The 14,140-nt window shown below is 48.9% G+C and overlaps 1 protein-coding gene and 1 non-coding gene across 2 annotated transcripts in view; one reads left to right on the forward strand and one right to left on the reverse strand.

Moving 5' to 3' along the window:
* LOC144732593 (ragulator complex protein LAMTOR4-like) overlaps nucleotides 1-12,752 on the reverse strand; it is a 68,171-nt gene extending 55,419 nt beyond the window's left edge. Inside the window, exon 1 of the mRNA XM_078614056.1 lies at nucleotides 12,600-12,752. Within this exon, the coding sequence (XP_078470182.1) occupies nucleotides 12,600-12,602 (3 nt within the window). The 5' untranslated portion in view covers nucleotides 12,603-12,752. The remainder of the gene's footprint in view (nucleotides 1-12,599) is intronic.
* TRNAP-AGG (transfer RNA proline (anticodon AGG)) lies at nucleotides 12,268-12,339 on the forward strand. Its single transcript has one exon. It is a non-coding gene; the product is annotated as a tRNA-Pro (tRNA).
* Nucleotides 12,753-14,140: the final 1,388 nt, after the last annotated feature.

The following is a 14,140-nucleotide window of genomic DNA, read 5'->3' on the forward strand; positions in this document are numbered from 1 at the left end:
AATCCTGGAGGACCTCCAACCATCGGGACAATTGTCCCGATGGCTGTTGAACCTTCAGGGCGTACTGCAGTGCCGCATGATCTGTGCGGACGGTGAAATGCCGACCGTACAGATATGGGCGATACTGTTGGATGAAATAGACGATTGCCAACAGTTCCCTACGGGTGACACAATATCTTTGCTCCGTTGGAGACAACACCCGACTGCCGTACGCGACCACCCGTTCCACGCCGTCAACCACCTGGGAAAGCACGCCTCCAATACCTGTGTTGCTCGCGTCGGTGTCGAGCAAAAACGGCCTCGAAAAATCTGGGTAAATCAAGGGAGGAGCCTTCACCAGCGCGTCCCGAAGGGAGCAGAAAGCGGCTTCCTCATCCTGACCCCAGTGGAACCGGACCCCTTTTGATGTTAACGCGTGTAGGGGTTTTGCAATCGTTGCAAAATTAGCGACGAAGCGTCGGTAATATGATGCGAAGCCAATAAAACTCCTGACCTCTCCCACCGTGGTGGGAGTCGGCCAGGAGCTGACACACTGCGTTTTGGCGGGATCGGTAGCAATACCCGAGCGCCCTACGATGTGCCCCAGATAACGCACCGACTCGCGTAACAAATGGCATTTCTGGGGCTTAAATTTCAAATTAGCAGCCCGCATCTTTAGGAAAACCGCCCGCAATCTCTGGAGATGTTCGTCAAAAGTTTTACCAAAGACAATAACGTCATCCAAATAAATCAGGCACGACTCCCATTGCAATCCAGCCAAAACCAATTCCATCAATCGCTGGAAAGTTGCCGGCGCTGAGTGTAAGCCCATCGGCAACCGGTTGAATTGGAACAGGCCGTGCGGTGTACGGAAAGCAGTTTTAGGCTTAGAATCATCGTCCAGAGGAAGCTGCCAGAATCCCGAAAGTAAATCTAGTGTGGAGAAGAATCGCGCTCCCGCCAAGGCGTCCAGCGATTCGTCCATCCGTGGGAGCGGGTATGCGTCGGCAACCGAAATTTTATTAAGGCGCCGAAAATCCACGCAAAACCGCAACGAGCCGTCCTGTTTTTTAACCAGGACGATCGGCGCTCCCCAAGGGCTGGTGGAGGGAGAAATGATGTCGGCGGCTAACATGTCATCAACAGCCGATTTGACATGGTCCTTTTCGGCGGGACTTAACCGAAACGGATTTTGGCGAATTGGCGGGCTGTCACCCGTGTCAATATGGTGACGCAGCAGGTGAGTGCAACCCAAATCATATTTATCTCGACTGAAAACGTCGGAAAATTCCCTCAGTAGCGTTCTAAGCTGTTGGCGCTCTGAATTTGTCAGGTCCGTCGATCCCGCACAAAGCGCGTCGAGCCACCCTTCATCGCTGTCTGAATGTGGGAGCATCCGGGAAGCAGTGCCAACGTGGTTCGCGACAGGTTCCTCGCAGGGCACTGGCGTCGCGTGAGCGAGCACCGTCCCTTGAGGAACCACCACCGTCTGCGATCCCACATTGAGGACCGCGATGAAAGGGTCCCCGTCCCCTCTTACGACGGTCTGGGCCGGAATCAAATGAGGCCCATTAACCCCGGCCCTAGACGGTCCCAGCAAAACACCCTGATCCCCTATGCCCTTAGCGAAGGGCTTACGAAGTTTCAGAGGCACTAGCATTTGAGCTCCCGGCGGCACACGAACAGTTTTAACGACGAACGCCGGTACCGTCGCGAACGCCGACCGAGCCGCCGCAGGGGATGGCAGGAACGCCATGCGCCGCCCCGATGGAAGCTCAATGCATCCTTGGTCGATCAAAATACGAATGGGCATTTTACCTAAGAAATCCGTCCCCAGCAGGCACGGAACCGCCAGCGAGGAGGAAACGAAAATCGGCCCCGACAATTTGATGTCCCCAATAGAAATTTGCGCTCGAATCTGTCCCATGATGCCGAGAGAGCCCCCGTTAGCGGCATAGAATGGGACGTTAACCGGCAGTAAAGGGCGGCTTTGTACGGGCAGAATATTGTAAATTAATTCCGAAATGATTGTCGCCGATGCCCCCGTATCGACCAAGATGCGTACTTCTACCCCGTCAATGTGTCCGACCACGGCCGACGACCCTGACGACGCGGCTACCACGCGATGGGCCAACACGGACCACTGTTTGGGCTCGATTTGAGTCCCCGCAGTGATCCGCGTTGGCCCCTCGCAACGCGACATCGGCCCCCCGTTTGTTGTGGTGCGAGAGCGTGCAACGGGTAGGTGCTTTGGCCAAACATGTGTGGTGCCGCGACTCGCCGGGTCATGTTGCTGGAGCTTGGGAGGAGGAGGCCCGGCGTCCCGTCGAGGCGTCGTCCCGCGCTGTCGAGGAGAGCGGCACCCCGAGGCGACGTGGCCCCGGACGCCGCAGTTGAAACACCGCGGGAGCCCCGGTGGAGACGACGGGCGGTTGAAACGGCTTGACCCGTCCCGGGCCGACCGTACTTCTTGCGCCTGTTGCCGTCGATGGTCGACGGCGAAGAGCTCCTCCGTCGGAAGGGTGGCTGCAGCCACCGCACGCCCTGCCGATGCCCTGCTGGCTTTCCGCCGCAGGGACAGAAGGTTGGCGTGAAGGAGGCGCGCCGCCTGAAGAGAGGTCATCTCGGCGTCCTCCTGTGCGACGACAGCGATGTCCAGGTCGTCTGCCAGGAGGAGTATTTTCTCCGTGACCATCGCGTCCACGCCATCGTCGTCCATACGGGGAAAAGCCGTCTTAGCCAGCGCTAGGAGGCTCGTCCTGTATGCCAGGGGCGACTCCTTCTCACCCCGCTTGCGCTCGTAGAACTGCTCTCTGCATTCCGCTGAAGGTCCATAGACCCCGGCCAGCAGTTGTAGTGCCTTCGGCAGAGTAGACCGCTTCTCTTTCGGCGCCGATGTGAGGGCGGCGAGCGCGTCTGCGTCGAGGAGCGCCGGCAGCGCGCAGAGGGCTTCATCGTCGGACCACCTTGCCATTTCTTGGTGGGCGATGAAGCGTCGCTGGAAGCCGCCCCAGTCGCCCTCTGCACCAACAAATTCTTTCAGCGGAGGCAGCCGTTGTTGCAGCGCAGCGTTCGCCTTGGAAGTTTGTAGGCTGCTATCCCCGGGACTCGGCTGTGCGTCGGCGCGAATGGCAGATGGAATCGCCTGTCGCGGATGTGATGACGCTCCCTCCGCTGGAGATGACGCCGCTGTCCCAGCGAGAGCGGTGTCGGACCCAAGGTTGAGCCCGGCCACGCCCTCCGCAGCTGCCGTGACGATGGCGGGAAATTCAAAGTTGGAGTCTTCAGAAATGGCGGGAAGGCGCTCAGGTCGACGACTCCCCTCGCCCCGTGGTGGACCACCAGCCCCCAGCCGCGTGATGTTTTCCAGCGTGGCGGCAGCGGCGTACAGTAGCTCCGCCAGTCTCTCGTGAGCCAGCCGTAGCGCGTCTGGCTGCGGCCCCTCTTCATGCCGATGCCCCGGTAGGAACGCGTCGGCCCCCGGCTGCGCCATGTCTTGGTGAGCCGCCTCGGGCTCAACGACTTCAGCAGTGTCCTCCTCCGGTACTCTGGCTCGAGCTGTCTGACGTGTTTCCATGTCCGTAGTACTTCTGACACCAGATGAAGTACCGGTGAAGACGCTGGACACCCAGGTTGAGGCACACGTATATTTATTTCAGCTTGTCGGTACAGGACAACACTAGAGGGGGTAGCGGCCCCCTCACCCGGATAACTGGGGATACCCCCTAGCTAATCTCACCTATCCCCAAGTCCTCCTCTAACGGGCTAGGGGAGGCTAACTGGCCCGACACTGGTGAGACGGGCTACGGTCTCCGGAGTCCCAGGGTCTAACCCTGGTTCACGGAACCACGCCTCTGGCTCGATCCTCTGCAGCCCTGACAAGGGCGGCGTCGAGGGGAGTCCAGGGCTCTAGCTAGAGGATCTTCACTCTTCCTCCTTCGTTCCCAGACTCAGCCCCGAGCTCTCTCTGTCCTCCCCCTTTATACCCCTCACCAGGATCCCAACCCCCCAGGCTGCCTGACGCGGACGTCGTTGCGGGCACCCCCCGTGTACTCCCGTAACTCCGCCCACTGTGTTTGTTACCCATTGGATCGTATGCACTTACAGCCCTCCCGTAACAGCCCTACACATGGTAGAATAAAAGTTTAAGTATAGCTTGCCATTTAAAGCTTTCGTGACTGCAGGGATTCATCTTCTTGGTTCTTTCGGTAAAGTCACGTAGAAGGGAAGTAATAAAATAATAAAAATAAAACATAATAAAATAATTCTCACGACGTTTCGGCCACAACGCAAGCAGCCGTCCTCAGGTGAAACCAGGTCTGTCGAGGCGAAGCGTCGTAAGAATTATTTTATTATGTTTTATTTTTATTATTTTATTACTTCCCTTCTACGTGACTTTACCGAAAGAACCAAGAAGATATAGCTTGCCACTCGTAATCCATGGGCAGGCACAGATTCCAAGATCTTAAAATCACTGCCCCACCGTTCCTCACTGCCCCACCACTCCCATACAAAGACAAGGATCCCGCCATGGAGACAGTGGCACATCTATTGAGGGTGTAGGCAGTGCAACTGCTCCTAAGGGGCCACAAGGGCCCCAGGCTACAAAGAAGAGGGAGATTTTGTGAAAATCTAATAGGGGACCCCATTCCATTCCTTGCACTAGGGCCCACACCAGCCTTGCTACACCAACGCATACATGCTGACCGAGCAAGTGCTGTTAGCAAGCAACTATTCATGTAAAGACAAAGATCCCCCATTAGGCCTTTAACAGATTGTTAGAGCAAGTGTTGTTCGCGAGCACCTATCAAGTCGGGCAGGGCACACGAGGGGGTGGGTGGCCAGCACCACGCCGTCTTTCTCCTCCCCAGAGTGGTGATTATTTACACACCGCACCAGGTACTCATTTGAGGCTGGGTCGACCTAGGGGAGGCCCAAGACCGGTTCGAATATTCGCCACTGCCGTTGGTCGTGAGCGGGAATCGAACTCGGTTCGCAGCGTATCGCGCTGACCGTTGCGCCACCACTCCCCCACCATTCAAACACATCCACAGTGAATTTCGAGTGGATTCTCATGCCTATCCTCGGGGTGGGAGAAACTATTACAGGTGAACTCCACGGACGGGCGAGGGGGGTAATGAAACGCAGCTGTATTGCAATGCACACCTGTGACTGTGAAGGGCCAAACAATAGAGGATTGTATCCGTTTAATTAAAATGAACTGCCCCGCTCTGGGCGATTGCCGGGGCATTGAAACGCAAAGCGCGGATGTCTCCCACTCTACACCGCAGCATTTATGAGATGTACTTTTGCCAGCTTGGTGTGCATAGTAAGCTGTGCACTGTGGCCTGTTAAAGCGGTGAGGTACACTGCCAAGAGTCCACAGGGTTAAAAAAAAACCCAGACAAAGATCCTCAGTTTAGGCTTACAGGCCGTCGGGTGCGAGTGCTCTGAGCGAACACATATTGTGGCCGGCACAGCTGCATGAGGCTATTTGTGTGTGTGCGAGCGAGCCCATAACAATGCTAAACGAGACACTTTTCTCCCAAGTGTCGACGGTTCTTGACGACACAATCACGCGTAAGTTCAGGCTGAGCCAATCTGGGAGTAAGCCAAGGAAGACAACGCAAAGATTGCGATTGCCACTGTGGCGATGCGCATCACAAAACAGGATTTGGACCCGAGGTAACATGAATGAATGCACGGTGCTCATGCATGTCGTGCGATATCTCCCATGGTGTCGTTCGTTCTCGCATTAAACACCATCACGAGGTGAGAGAGTTTGCCTTTTTAACCTTGTCATGCGTGTTCTTTCAAAGATTTGGTTTCAATACGAATTGCTTTTCGGCTCACAAAATATTGTTTGGAAAATCAATAACACGGATTGAATTGTATACATCCTTCCAATGCATATGTCCTATTTACGTCCATTAGAAACCTCACTTTAATAATGAATTAACACGGCATGTAAATTATACTTTATATATTTAATTTGCATTGGATTGCAAATTAGCTACAATGTGATTAATTGTAGCACATTTCCAACATTTGCGTTGGCTGCCATTTCAGAACTAGAGCCTGAAATTTTGTTGGCCAAATTTGCTTTGTGGACTGCCTTGCTGAATTCCATTGTCAGAACTCAGGCGAAGAGCTAAGAATACATCAACAGCATCATTTTTGTTGTTTATCGAAAACATCACAGGCGACAGGAACAATAAAGGTATTATTTACGTGTCAACAACGTGGCCTTGACGCTTTTACGAGCAAAATATTACTGGGAGAGTCTTACGTGCCAAGTATTTCTGGGAAAGACCTGCCCAAGTCACGTGGTGGTAACTCGAGTATCTCAGCTAATCATAAGAAGTGCCGCTCTTGTAACTGCACTACAATACTGCAGTGATATGACTGTACCTCCGATTAGCACCTCCGATTGGCACGGTTGTCTACGTACGGTGAGAAAGAAACTCAACATGCATACATGCATGTACATCCAGTCAGACAAACAACCCTATACATTGGTCAACAACACTGCCTTGAACAGGAACACATTCCTGCGGAGGGAGCTGGTAGGAACGTTGGGTTGCTCGGTCACTGGCCAGGGTCAACGGCGGCGTGGTGTACTCCGCAAATATGCCCGACTGTGAGGGCGGGCACAAGCCGGCGTGAGTAGGTAAAACGTTGAGTTTTATAAGGGCACCACGGGGTGACCAGCCCCTCCCCACCCAGCTCCACCCCTCCCACGCCCGTGGTGCCCTTATAAAACTCAACGTTTAACCTACTCACGCCGGCTTGTGCCCGCCCTCACAGTCGGCCATATTTACGGAATACACCACGCCGCCGTTGAGCCTGGCCATTGACCGAGCAACCCAACGTTCCTACCAGCTCCCTCCGTAGGAATGTGTTTCGTGAATGGCTTGTGAAGCTCGGCAGTTGATCTTCCCGAGTGTTGTCCATGGCGCAATCGATGCCATTATTTTACCAGGTAAGGCCCACTGAGCTATGTGGTTCCTTATCAGAAGCGACTTCACCATGAATGATTGCTCAACGAAGTGGCTTATCACGTGGAAATGTATATCAGCCAAATACTCTGAACGCACGTTTCTAAATCTGGAGGGAAAAACCAGAGGACCCGGAGAAAAATCCACGCGACTACGGGGGAGAACATGCAAACTCCAAATATACAGCAGCAGGCGTCAGGGTCGGGATCGAACCCACGACCTCCTCTACACCAGGCGAGGTAGTTAACATCTCATAGCCACCGTGATGATAAGAGAGAGAGGCGCGCAAACTCCAAATATACAGCAGCAGGCGTCAGGGTCGGGATCGAACCCACGACCTCCTGTACACCAGGCGAGGTAGTTCACATCTGATGACTGTGGCGAGAGGGCTTCACGGTGACGAGATACATATAATTTATATCTACATATAATATAACTACATATAACGCAACTTCACATCTAATTCACAGTACATTTTACAGTAACCTCCTTGTCAAATCCACTGCTTTGTTGCTCATGAGGGTTGTTTGACCATACTTCACCACACTGGTCAGTGCAGGTTGGTGAAAGGTGGGAGGGGGGGGGAGACCCACTGCTAGCCATGGCCAGGAATCGAACACGGGTGACCGGGTCCATAGCACTGTGCGCTAACCACTGCGCCACCGCTCCCCCCTTACTCGACGTAAATGGAAAAATATTGAAAATGTGATTCGAATACCACTAATTTCTTCAACTTCTCAATAGGAACTCAGTGCATTGTACGCGCGCATCACTCGCGCTGCAAGGTAGCGTGATGACGAAATAGGCACATGTGAGGACAGCAAATAGAGGACAGCAGAGCTTGGGAAAGTATTGGCGCCAGCTCTCCGCCTGGCGGCTGCCTTCCAACTTGTGAGTGGTTCCTCAGCCACTATGAGATGCAAATTGCATGAACAAAGCTGTACGAAAACTCAACATCATTTGTATTACACTGGTCAACACACTTTTTCTGGCCTAAGGTATTCCAACGGTTCTAAGGTAAATTTGGGGTGCTGATTCCAAATCTGGCATCAGTTTTTGTCTATCACATCAGGTTTTTGAGATATCAAATATTGCATTTTCAATAAAAACTGCAGAAGAAAAATATTAAATAAATGTGGATATCTACATAAAATATATTATAAACACACTATCCTAAAAATACAGCACCATATTTTAACACCAAAGCAGTCACTGACTCGCAAAAACTTGCAATCGTAAGTGACAGAGTTAATTTCGGGTAAAATCAATGAAAATGGGGTATGCCGATAGCATAAAAATGAGGTGTGATAGAACAAATCTGAGATCAGATTTGGAATCAGCACCCTGAAATTAGTCTAAAACAGCTGCAAAAGTCCAGGCCAGAATTTTTTTTAATTTTTTTGTTGACCAGTGTTATCAGTGCGAAATAGACACACTGGCCAAGTGCTCATACTCGACGGGGTCCGAATCGAGTGCGGTTTCCCTGCAAACGATTCACCGGCTGTGCGCTCGAAAGTCTTGCAGCCCTTCGCGTGTGTACCGAGTCTGCAGAGAGTTTATTTTACCAGCTAAGAACTTGAGCCGACATAGCTTTTTTTTTTTACAAAGTCGACCTGGTCGAGACACTCAGCCTTTTTGCCTCCTGGTGTTCTTAAGCCACAATTGCTTTGGTAATCCGCGCGTTATCCACACAAGTATGCACACCTGAACTTTAGTATCATTGTATCTTTGTTCGAACAAGGACAAGTCGGTCGTTAGAGTCGGTGGTGGGGACATTATCGCGTCTATTTGCGATTGTTTAGCGGAGCCACGGGCAAGCTTGGTAGATTGCAGAGTGTATTTATGATATCAACAAATAAGCCATGTATATTATCTCAAATCATTTACAGTCATAGCGTAGCACGATTGCTAGTGCTCTGAGACTTTCAACCATGTGACCCATGAGTTCAAATTGAGGCCATGGTTAGCTCATCGTTGAACTTGATTTAACACTGGTTTTGAATGATAGTATTATGCATTATGTCTATAAGGTCAGTGGTTTGCCAGCATTTATTCCAGCAAGCCTGACTGCTGATGAGACACTGTGCGTTGAAACCAGTCCACAGTTTGCTCATCTTGAAATCACCGCTGCTGAAGTTACGCACTCCCAGAAGGCCAAGCAGCTAATGGGTTGTGTGTGAAATAACTTTATTTAGACGGATATATGAAGGATTTATTGTCCGCTTATTAAGTTTGTTATGTCTAAGTTTAAGTTAGTATTTTATTACGATATACTTTCAACTGTTTGGTTACAATCCACATATGACAACCATGCTTTTCCCAAGCGTGTAATGGAATTTTCCTCATAACTCCTGTTAGGTCTGTCATTTACTGCACTGCTTTCAACGGAGATCCAGATCTCGCTTGCAAAACAGTATTTTGGTCTCTGTGGGTTCTTGCTTGGTTAAATAAAGTGTTACACCACTGCATGAATGACGGAGTAGCGGCCAAATTAAGGCACGCCAGAGAGGGTCGTGTCATCCGTAGAGATGGAGCGATGAAATCAGCTCATGCGCAGGTGCCAGATGGGTCGTCGCTTCGTAAGAGGGATGGCAACAGCTTGGGGAGGCCGTCATCCAGCAGTGCACAGATCATGGCGTGATTATTATTGGCAACATACCTCTGGGGTCGGTCAATTGAGCTGCATCATTTGGTACCGACACATCAACAGCAGCTGTTAAAATGTGCTAATTAAAAATATACAGGAACGTCCTTGACTCCGTCATAGGATTGTAGAATTTGACCACTGATTTGGGACCAGCAATACGTACTGCAAATGAGAATTGACCAATACCCACAGCATGCAGTTCCCAATTATCAGTGGCACAATGTGGTCAAAGGTGGTGAAGTAACTATGACACAAAGGCATTTATATGATGGTAGATAGGGGTGTGGTTAGGTATGGGAATACTGACACTGTTTAATAGGTTAATGTTTAACCTTTTGATCAGTTATACAAAAATGCTTAAAAAGTTTAAATGCTGTCACACATGCATTGCAGGCTTTTTGGGGGGGAATCGGGCTTCACCATCTTTGATTTGAAGACCCTGATTATGGAGTGGTGGTGTGGCGAGATTTTCATTCTTTGTCATTTGTTGTGTCTACATTGTCATATACACTGTATTATAATTTCTGCATCCTGCATGCGCATGTTGGATTTCTTTCGCATCGTCCGCAGCCAACCGTGATAATCGGAGATGAGGGGGAAGGACAACAAACTAAAACACAAAATCAGTTCGAAAGCAATGAGTTTTCAATCTAGTTGATTTAAAAGTGCACATCATTTTGGCTGCAATCACTTCCTTAACCTTTTGGTCTGGCGCCTCCAGATGTGCTACATAAAGCAGATAATTGTATTCTTAGGTTCTTTCGGTAAAGTCACGTAGGTACAAAATTTAAATTAATAAAAGTTAAATAAAATATCAAGTAAACAGCAAGAGTGCTGTGACGTGTTCCACCTGAAGACGGAAGCTTGTGTTGCCTCCGAAACGTCGTGATTTTTTTTTATTTTATTTTACTTTTATTAATTTAAATTTTTTACCTACGTGACTTTACCGAAACAACCTAAGAATATGAATCCTTGCAGTCACGAAAGCTTCAAATCTAGAACAGATAATTGTAATGGAATCGAGGCCACTTGATTAAATGAGGTTTGATGCCAGCCACCAAAATAAAAGCAAAAGAACATTAATCTCTCCATCGATATCAAACTATGCAGTGCCAAAACAAAATTTAATGCAATAATGCATCCAACGACTTTGTTTTATACTCTTTGGTTCTTTCCGTAAAGTCACGTAGGTGAAAAAATAAAAATAAAAAATAAATAAATCACGACGTTTCGATTGCAACACAAGCAATCATCATCAGGTGTGTCTTTGTTTTAGTTGTGTATGTAAATCAGTGATGGCTAAATTGCCTACGATTAGTTTTTATTTTATTTTCGTCAACCTGACTGTAAGTGGATAGAAATGATCAAGCATGATGACTACTCACCAAAAATCAAAGTATGATTTTGACGAGAAGAAATTCACTACTTGTACTCTACTGCACTGTAATCTGAATGAAGACACAGGCTAAAATAATTCGGTAAGGTTATATTTTACAGCAGTGTACTGAGGAATACCAAAATTGGCATTGCAATGAGCTATAAATATACACAGTAATAAGTACAGCTTCATGGGAGTCTACAGTGGCTGGCTAATGGATTACGTCGACCCCGCCATAGTAACGTGGAATTTCCACCACTGGCTCAGGAATGTAAACAGGAGATCATCGTGATTTGAGCAGAAACTCACATGTATTCTGTTTTGCTACTTATAAGAAAACTTTAGTTGACTGATTGGCTGACCTGATATTGGTGAGTAAAAAAATAACTGCCCCTCACACCAACACATATCAACTTCGGGTGGACATTTCTGACAAACTATTTGGTGATGGTGTTGCATCGCTTGTGGTGCAAAAGCACAATTTAAAAAAATTGTACATGGCACTTTGGCCTCAAAAGGAAAAAGTATATCACATATATAATAACTTTTCGGTAAATGACCCTTCTGATGTGCTATGAAGAAGGGTCATTGCCCGAAACGTCACTGATTATATTTTTCCTTTTAAGGCCACTGTTATTGACGAACATTGCTGTTGACTACCCTTCGTCGTATGGACTCAAATAACTAAATGAAATCCAGAATGGTTTGGCTAATAATACGTTGTTGGATGCTATTAGAATGAATAACGCGATATAAACTTAAAATATTAATAAATGCTGTCGTCGACTTGACTTAAACGACTAAAATAAAATGCTGATGACATCAGCTCTGGTAAACAAGTCACTGCATGCAGCCCATTCCATCTCACTCGACAAAAAATAAGTGCAATTCAAAATTTCTGCCACCAGGGCCAAAGCCAAGTAGTTAAAAGCCTATGAGACCCAAATAAGCCATCAGAAACCCCATCACAATTTACTGGTAAATTACAAAAAATCCATCAACAATTGCCGTCAATATTCCCAGAGGGCCCACATCTTATTGTGTTACTATAGAGGCAGTGACCGGCTGGCTCGTTGGTATAGGGGGTATGATTCTCTCTTCGTGTCAGATTGTTTTTCCTCTACAAACACGAGACGCAAATAAGCTATCAGAAACCCCATCACAAATTACTGGCAAATATCCCAAAAAACCCCCATCAACAATTGCCATCAATGTCCACAGAGGGCCCAGCTCTTTTTGAGTTACTATAGGGGGAGTGAACGGCTGGCTCGTTGGTCTAGGGGTATGATTCTCGCTTAGGGTGCGAGAGGTCCCGGGTTCAAATCCCGGACGAGCCCCATGATTATATATTTTTTTTAATTTCGGTTGGTCTTTTTGTAAAAACTAATATTTACGATCGATACTCTACCTCGACGAATGTTACACACGCAGTACACGTAAAACATAAAGTAGTGAAAAGCGTAAGCTTTAAACTTGTCTCGTAAGTAGCACGGCGCTGACTCGCGTTTGTCATACCGCCTCGCTCGGGTTGACACTGTACAAGTCTCATCAAACGTCGTGTTTTTACGAGTTTTACTTACACGCGAGGCTTACTCACCATAACAGCCGAAGGAGTGGTGTAATGCGTAACCGAGGAACACACACACAAGTAGAAGGACCTTAATGTAACCGTGCGAGTATAAAATTAACTTTTCTAGCACTCCGAGCGCGCGGAGAAGGGAAGGGGGGGTGTGGATTCTGCCAACGCAGCAGAATTCGCCTCTTGTGTTTAAACAATTATATAATGTACATAATTACATAACGTAGATGTATTGTCTCGTTTGCAATAAAGGCGTGATCGTGCATGTTACTAATTAAAATGTTTTACAGCGCCTTGATTTATCCACTATTGATTACCCCCCCCCCCGTTCGATGTTGTGATCGATTAGACTTTCGTTCGATTTGATGTTATCCGTCATCGGGAATCTAATCGAAATTGTTCCGAACACAATTATAAGTGGTGTACATCATTCAGATGTATCTATTTGATACGCAGAATAGACGTAGTCGGTACACGTTCGTACAAAGTAGAGCTATTTTGAGAACAATCATAAACTAGTTCAGATCAAAGTTCACGAGAACATATCTGGAAGAGGCTGAAGTAAATAGCGCCTCCTGGTGACACCAGCCCACGGGATTATTGTGTCCGTCGTGCAGGCAGGGGCTGGGTGGGGAGGGGCTGGGTGGGGTGGGGAAGGGTGGGGCTGGGTGGGGAGGGAGAGGCTGGGTGGGGAGGGGAGGGTGGGGGGTGGGAGGGGTGGGGAGGGAGGGGCTGGGTGGGGGGTGGGAGGGAGGGGCTGGGTGGGGAGGGGCTGGGTGGGGGTGGGAGGGGTGGGGAGGGAGGGAGGGACTGGGAGGGTAGGGAGGGGCTGGGTGGGGGGTGGGAGGGAGGGGCTGGGTGGTGAGGGTGGGGCTGGGTGGGGGGAGGGAGGGAGGGGCTGGGTGGGGAGGGTGGGTGGGGCTGGTTGGGGGGTGGGAGGAGTGGGGCTGGGTGGGGAGGGGCTGGTCACCCGTGGTGCCCTTATAAAACTCAACGTTTTGTGTTGCAATCGAAACGTCGTATTCTATTATTTAATTTAATTTATTATTTTATCTTTAGACGTGACTTAACCGAAAGAACCAAATAATAATTCCTGCAGTCACGAAAGTTCTAAAATTAAGATTAAGACTCAACGTTTAACCTACTCACGCCGGCTTGTGCCCGCCCTCACAGTCGGCCATATTTGCGGAATACACCACGCCGCCGTTGACCCTGGCCATTGACCGAGCAACCCAACGTTCCTACCAGCTCCCTCCGCAGGAATGTGTTGATTCTTCACGAGGTTCCGTTTTGGAGAGTTTGGCATGTCCCATAGGAATGTGGAATTTCCACGGCTGACACAGGGCCGGCTCTCTTGACTGGCCCCTCACGAAGTCAATGCAATATAATGAATCTCACTCTAAAAAACAAATACTGTAGCTTCAAAATAAAATCGTACACACAAAATATGAACAATAACATACCTGATTTAAAGCTTTCGTGACTGCAGGGATTCAAGAAAATGTCTTGCAAGAAAATGTTCTTGCTGTGGATTTCACACCTGATGATGATTGCTTGTG

Source organism: Lampetra planeri, chromosome 43, assembly GCF_965212315.1.
Source record: "Lampetra planeri chromosome 43, kcLamPlan1.2.h2, whole genome shotgun sequence".
In the NCBI taxonomy this organism is placed as follows: Eukaryota; Metazoa; Chordata; class Hyperoartia; order Petromyzontiformes; family Petromyzontidae; genus Lampetra; species Lampetra planeri.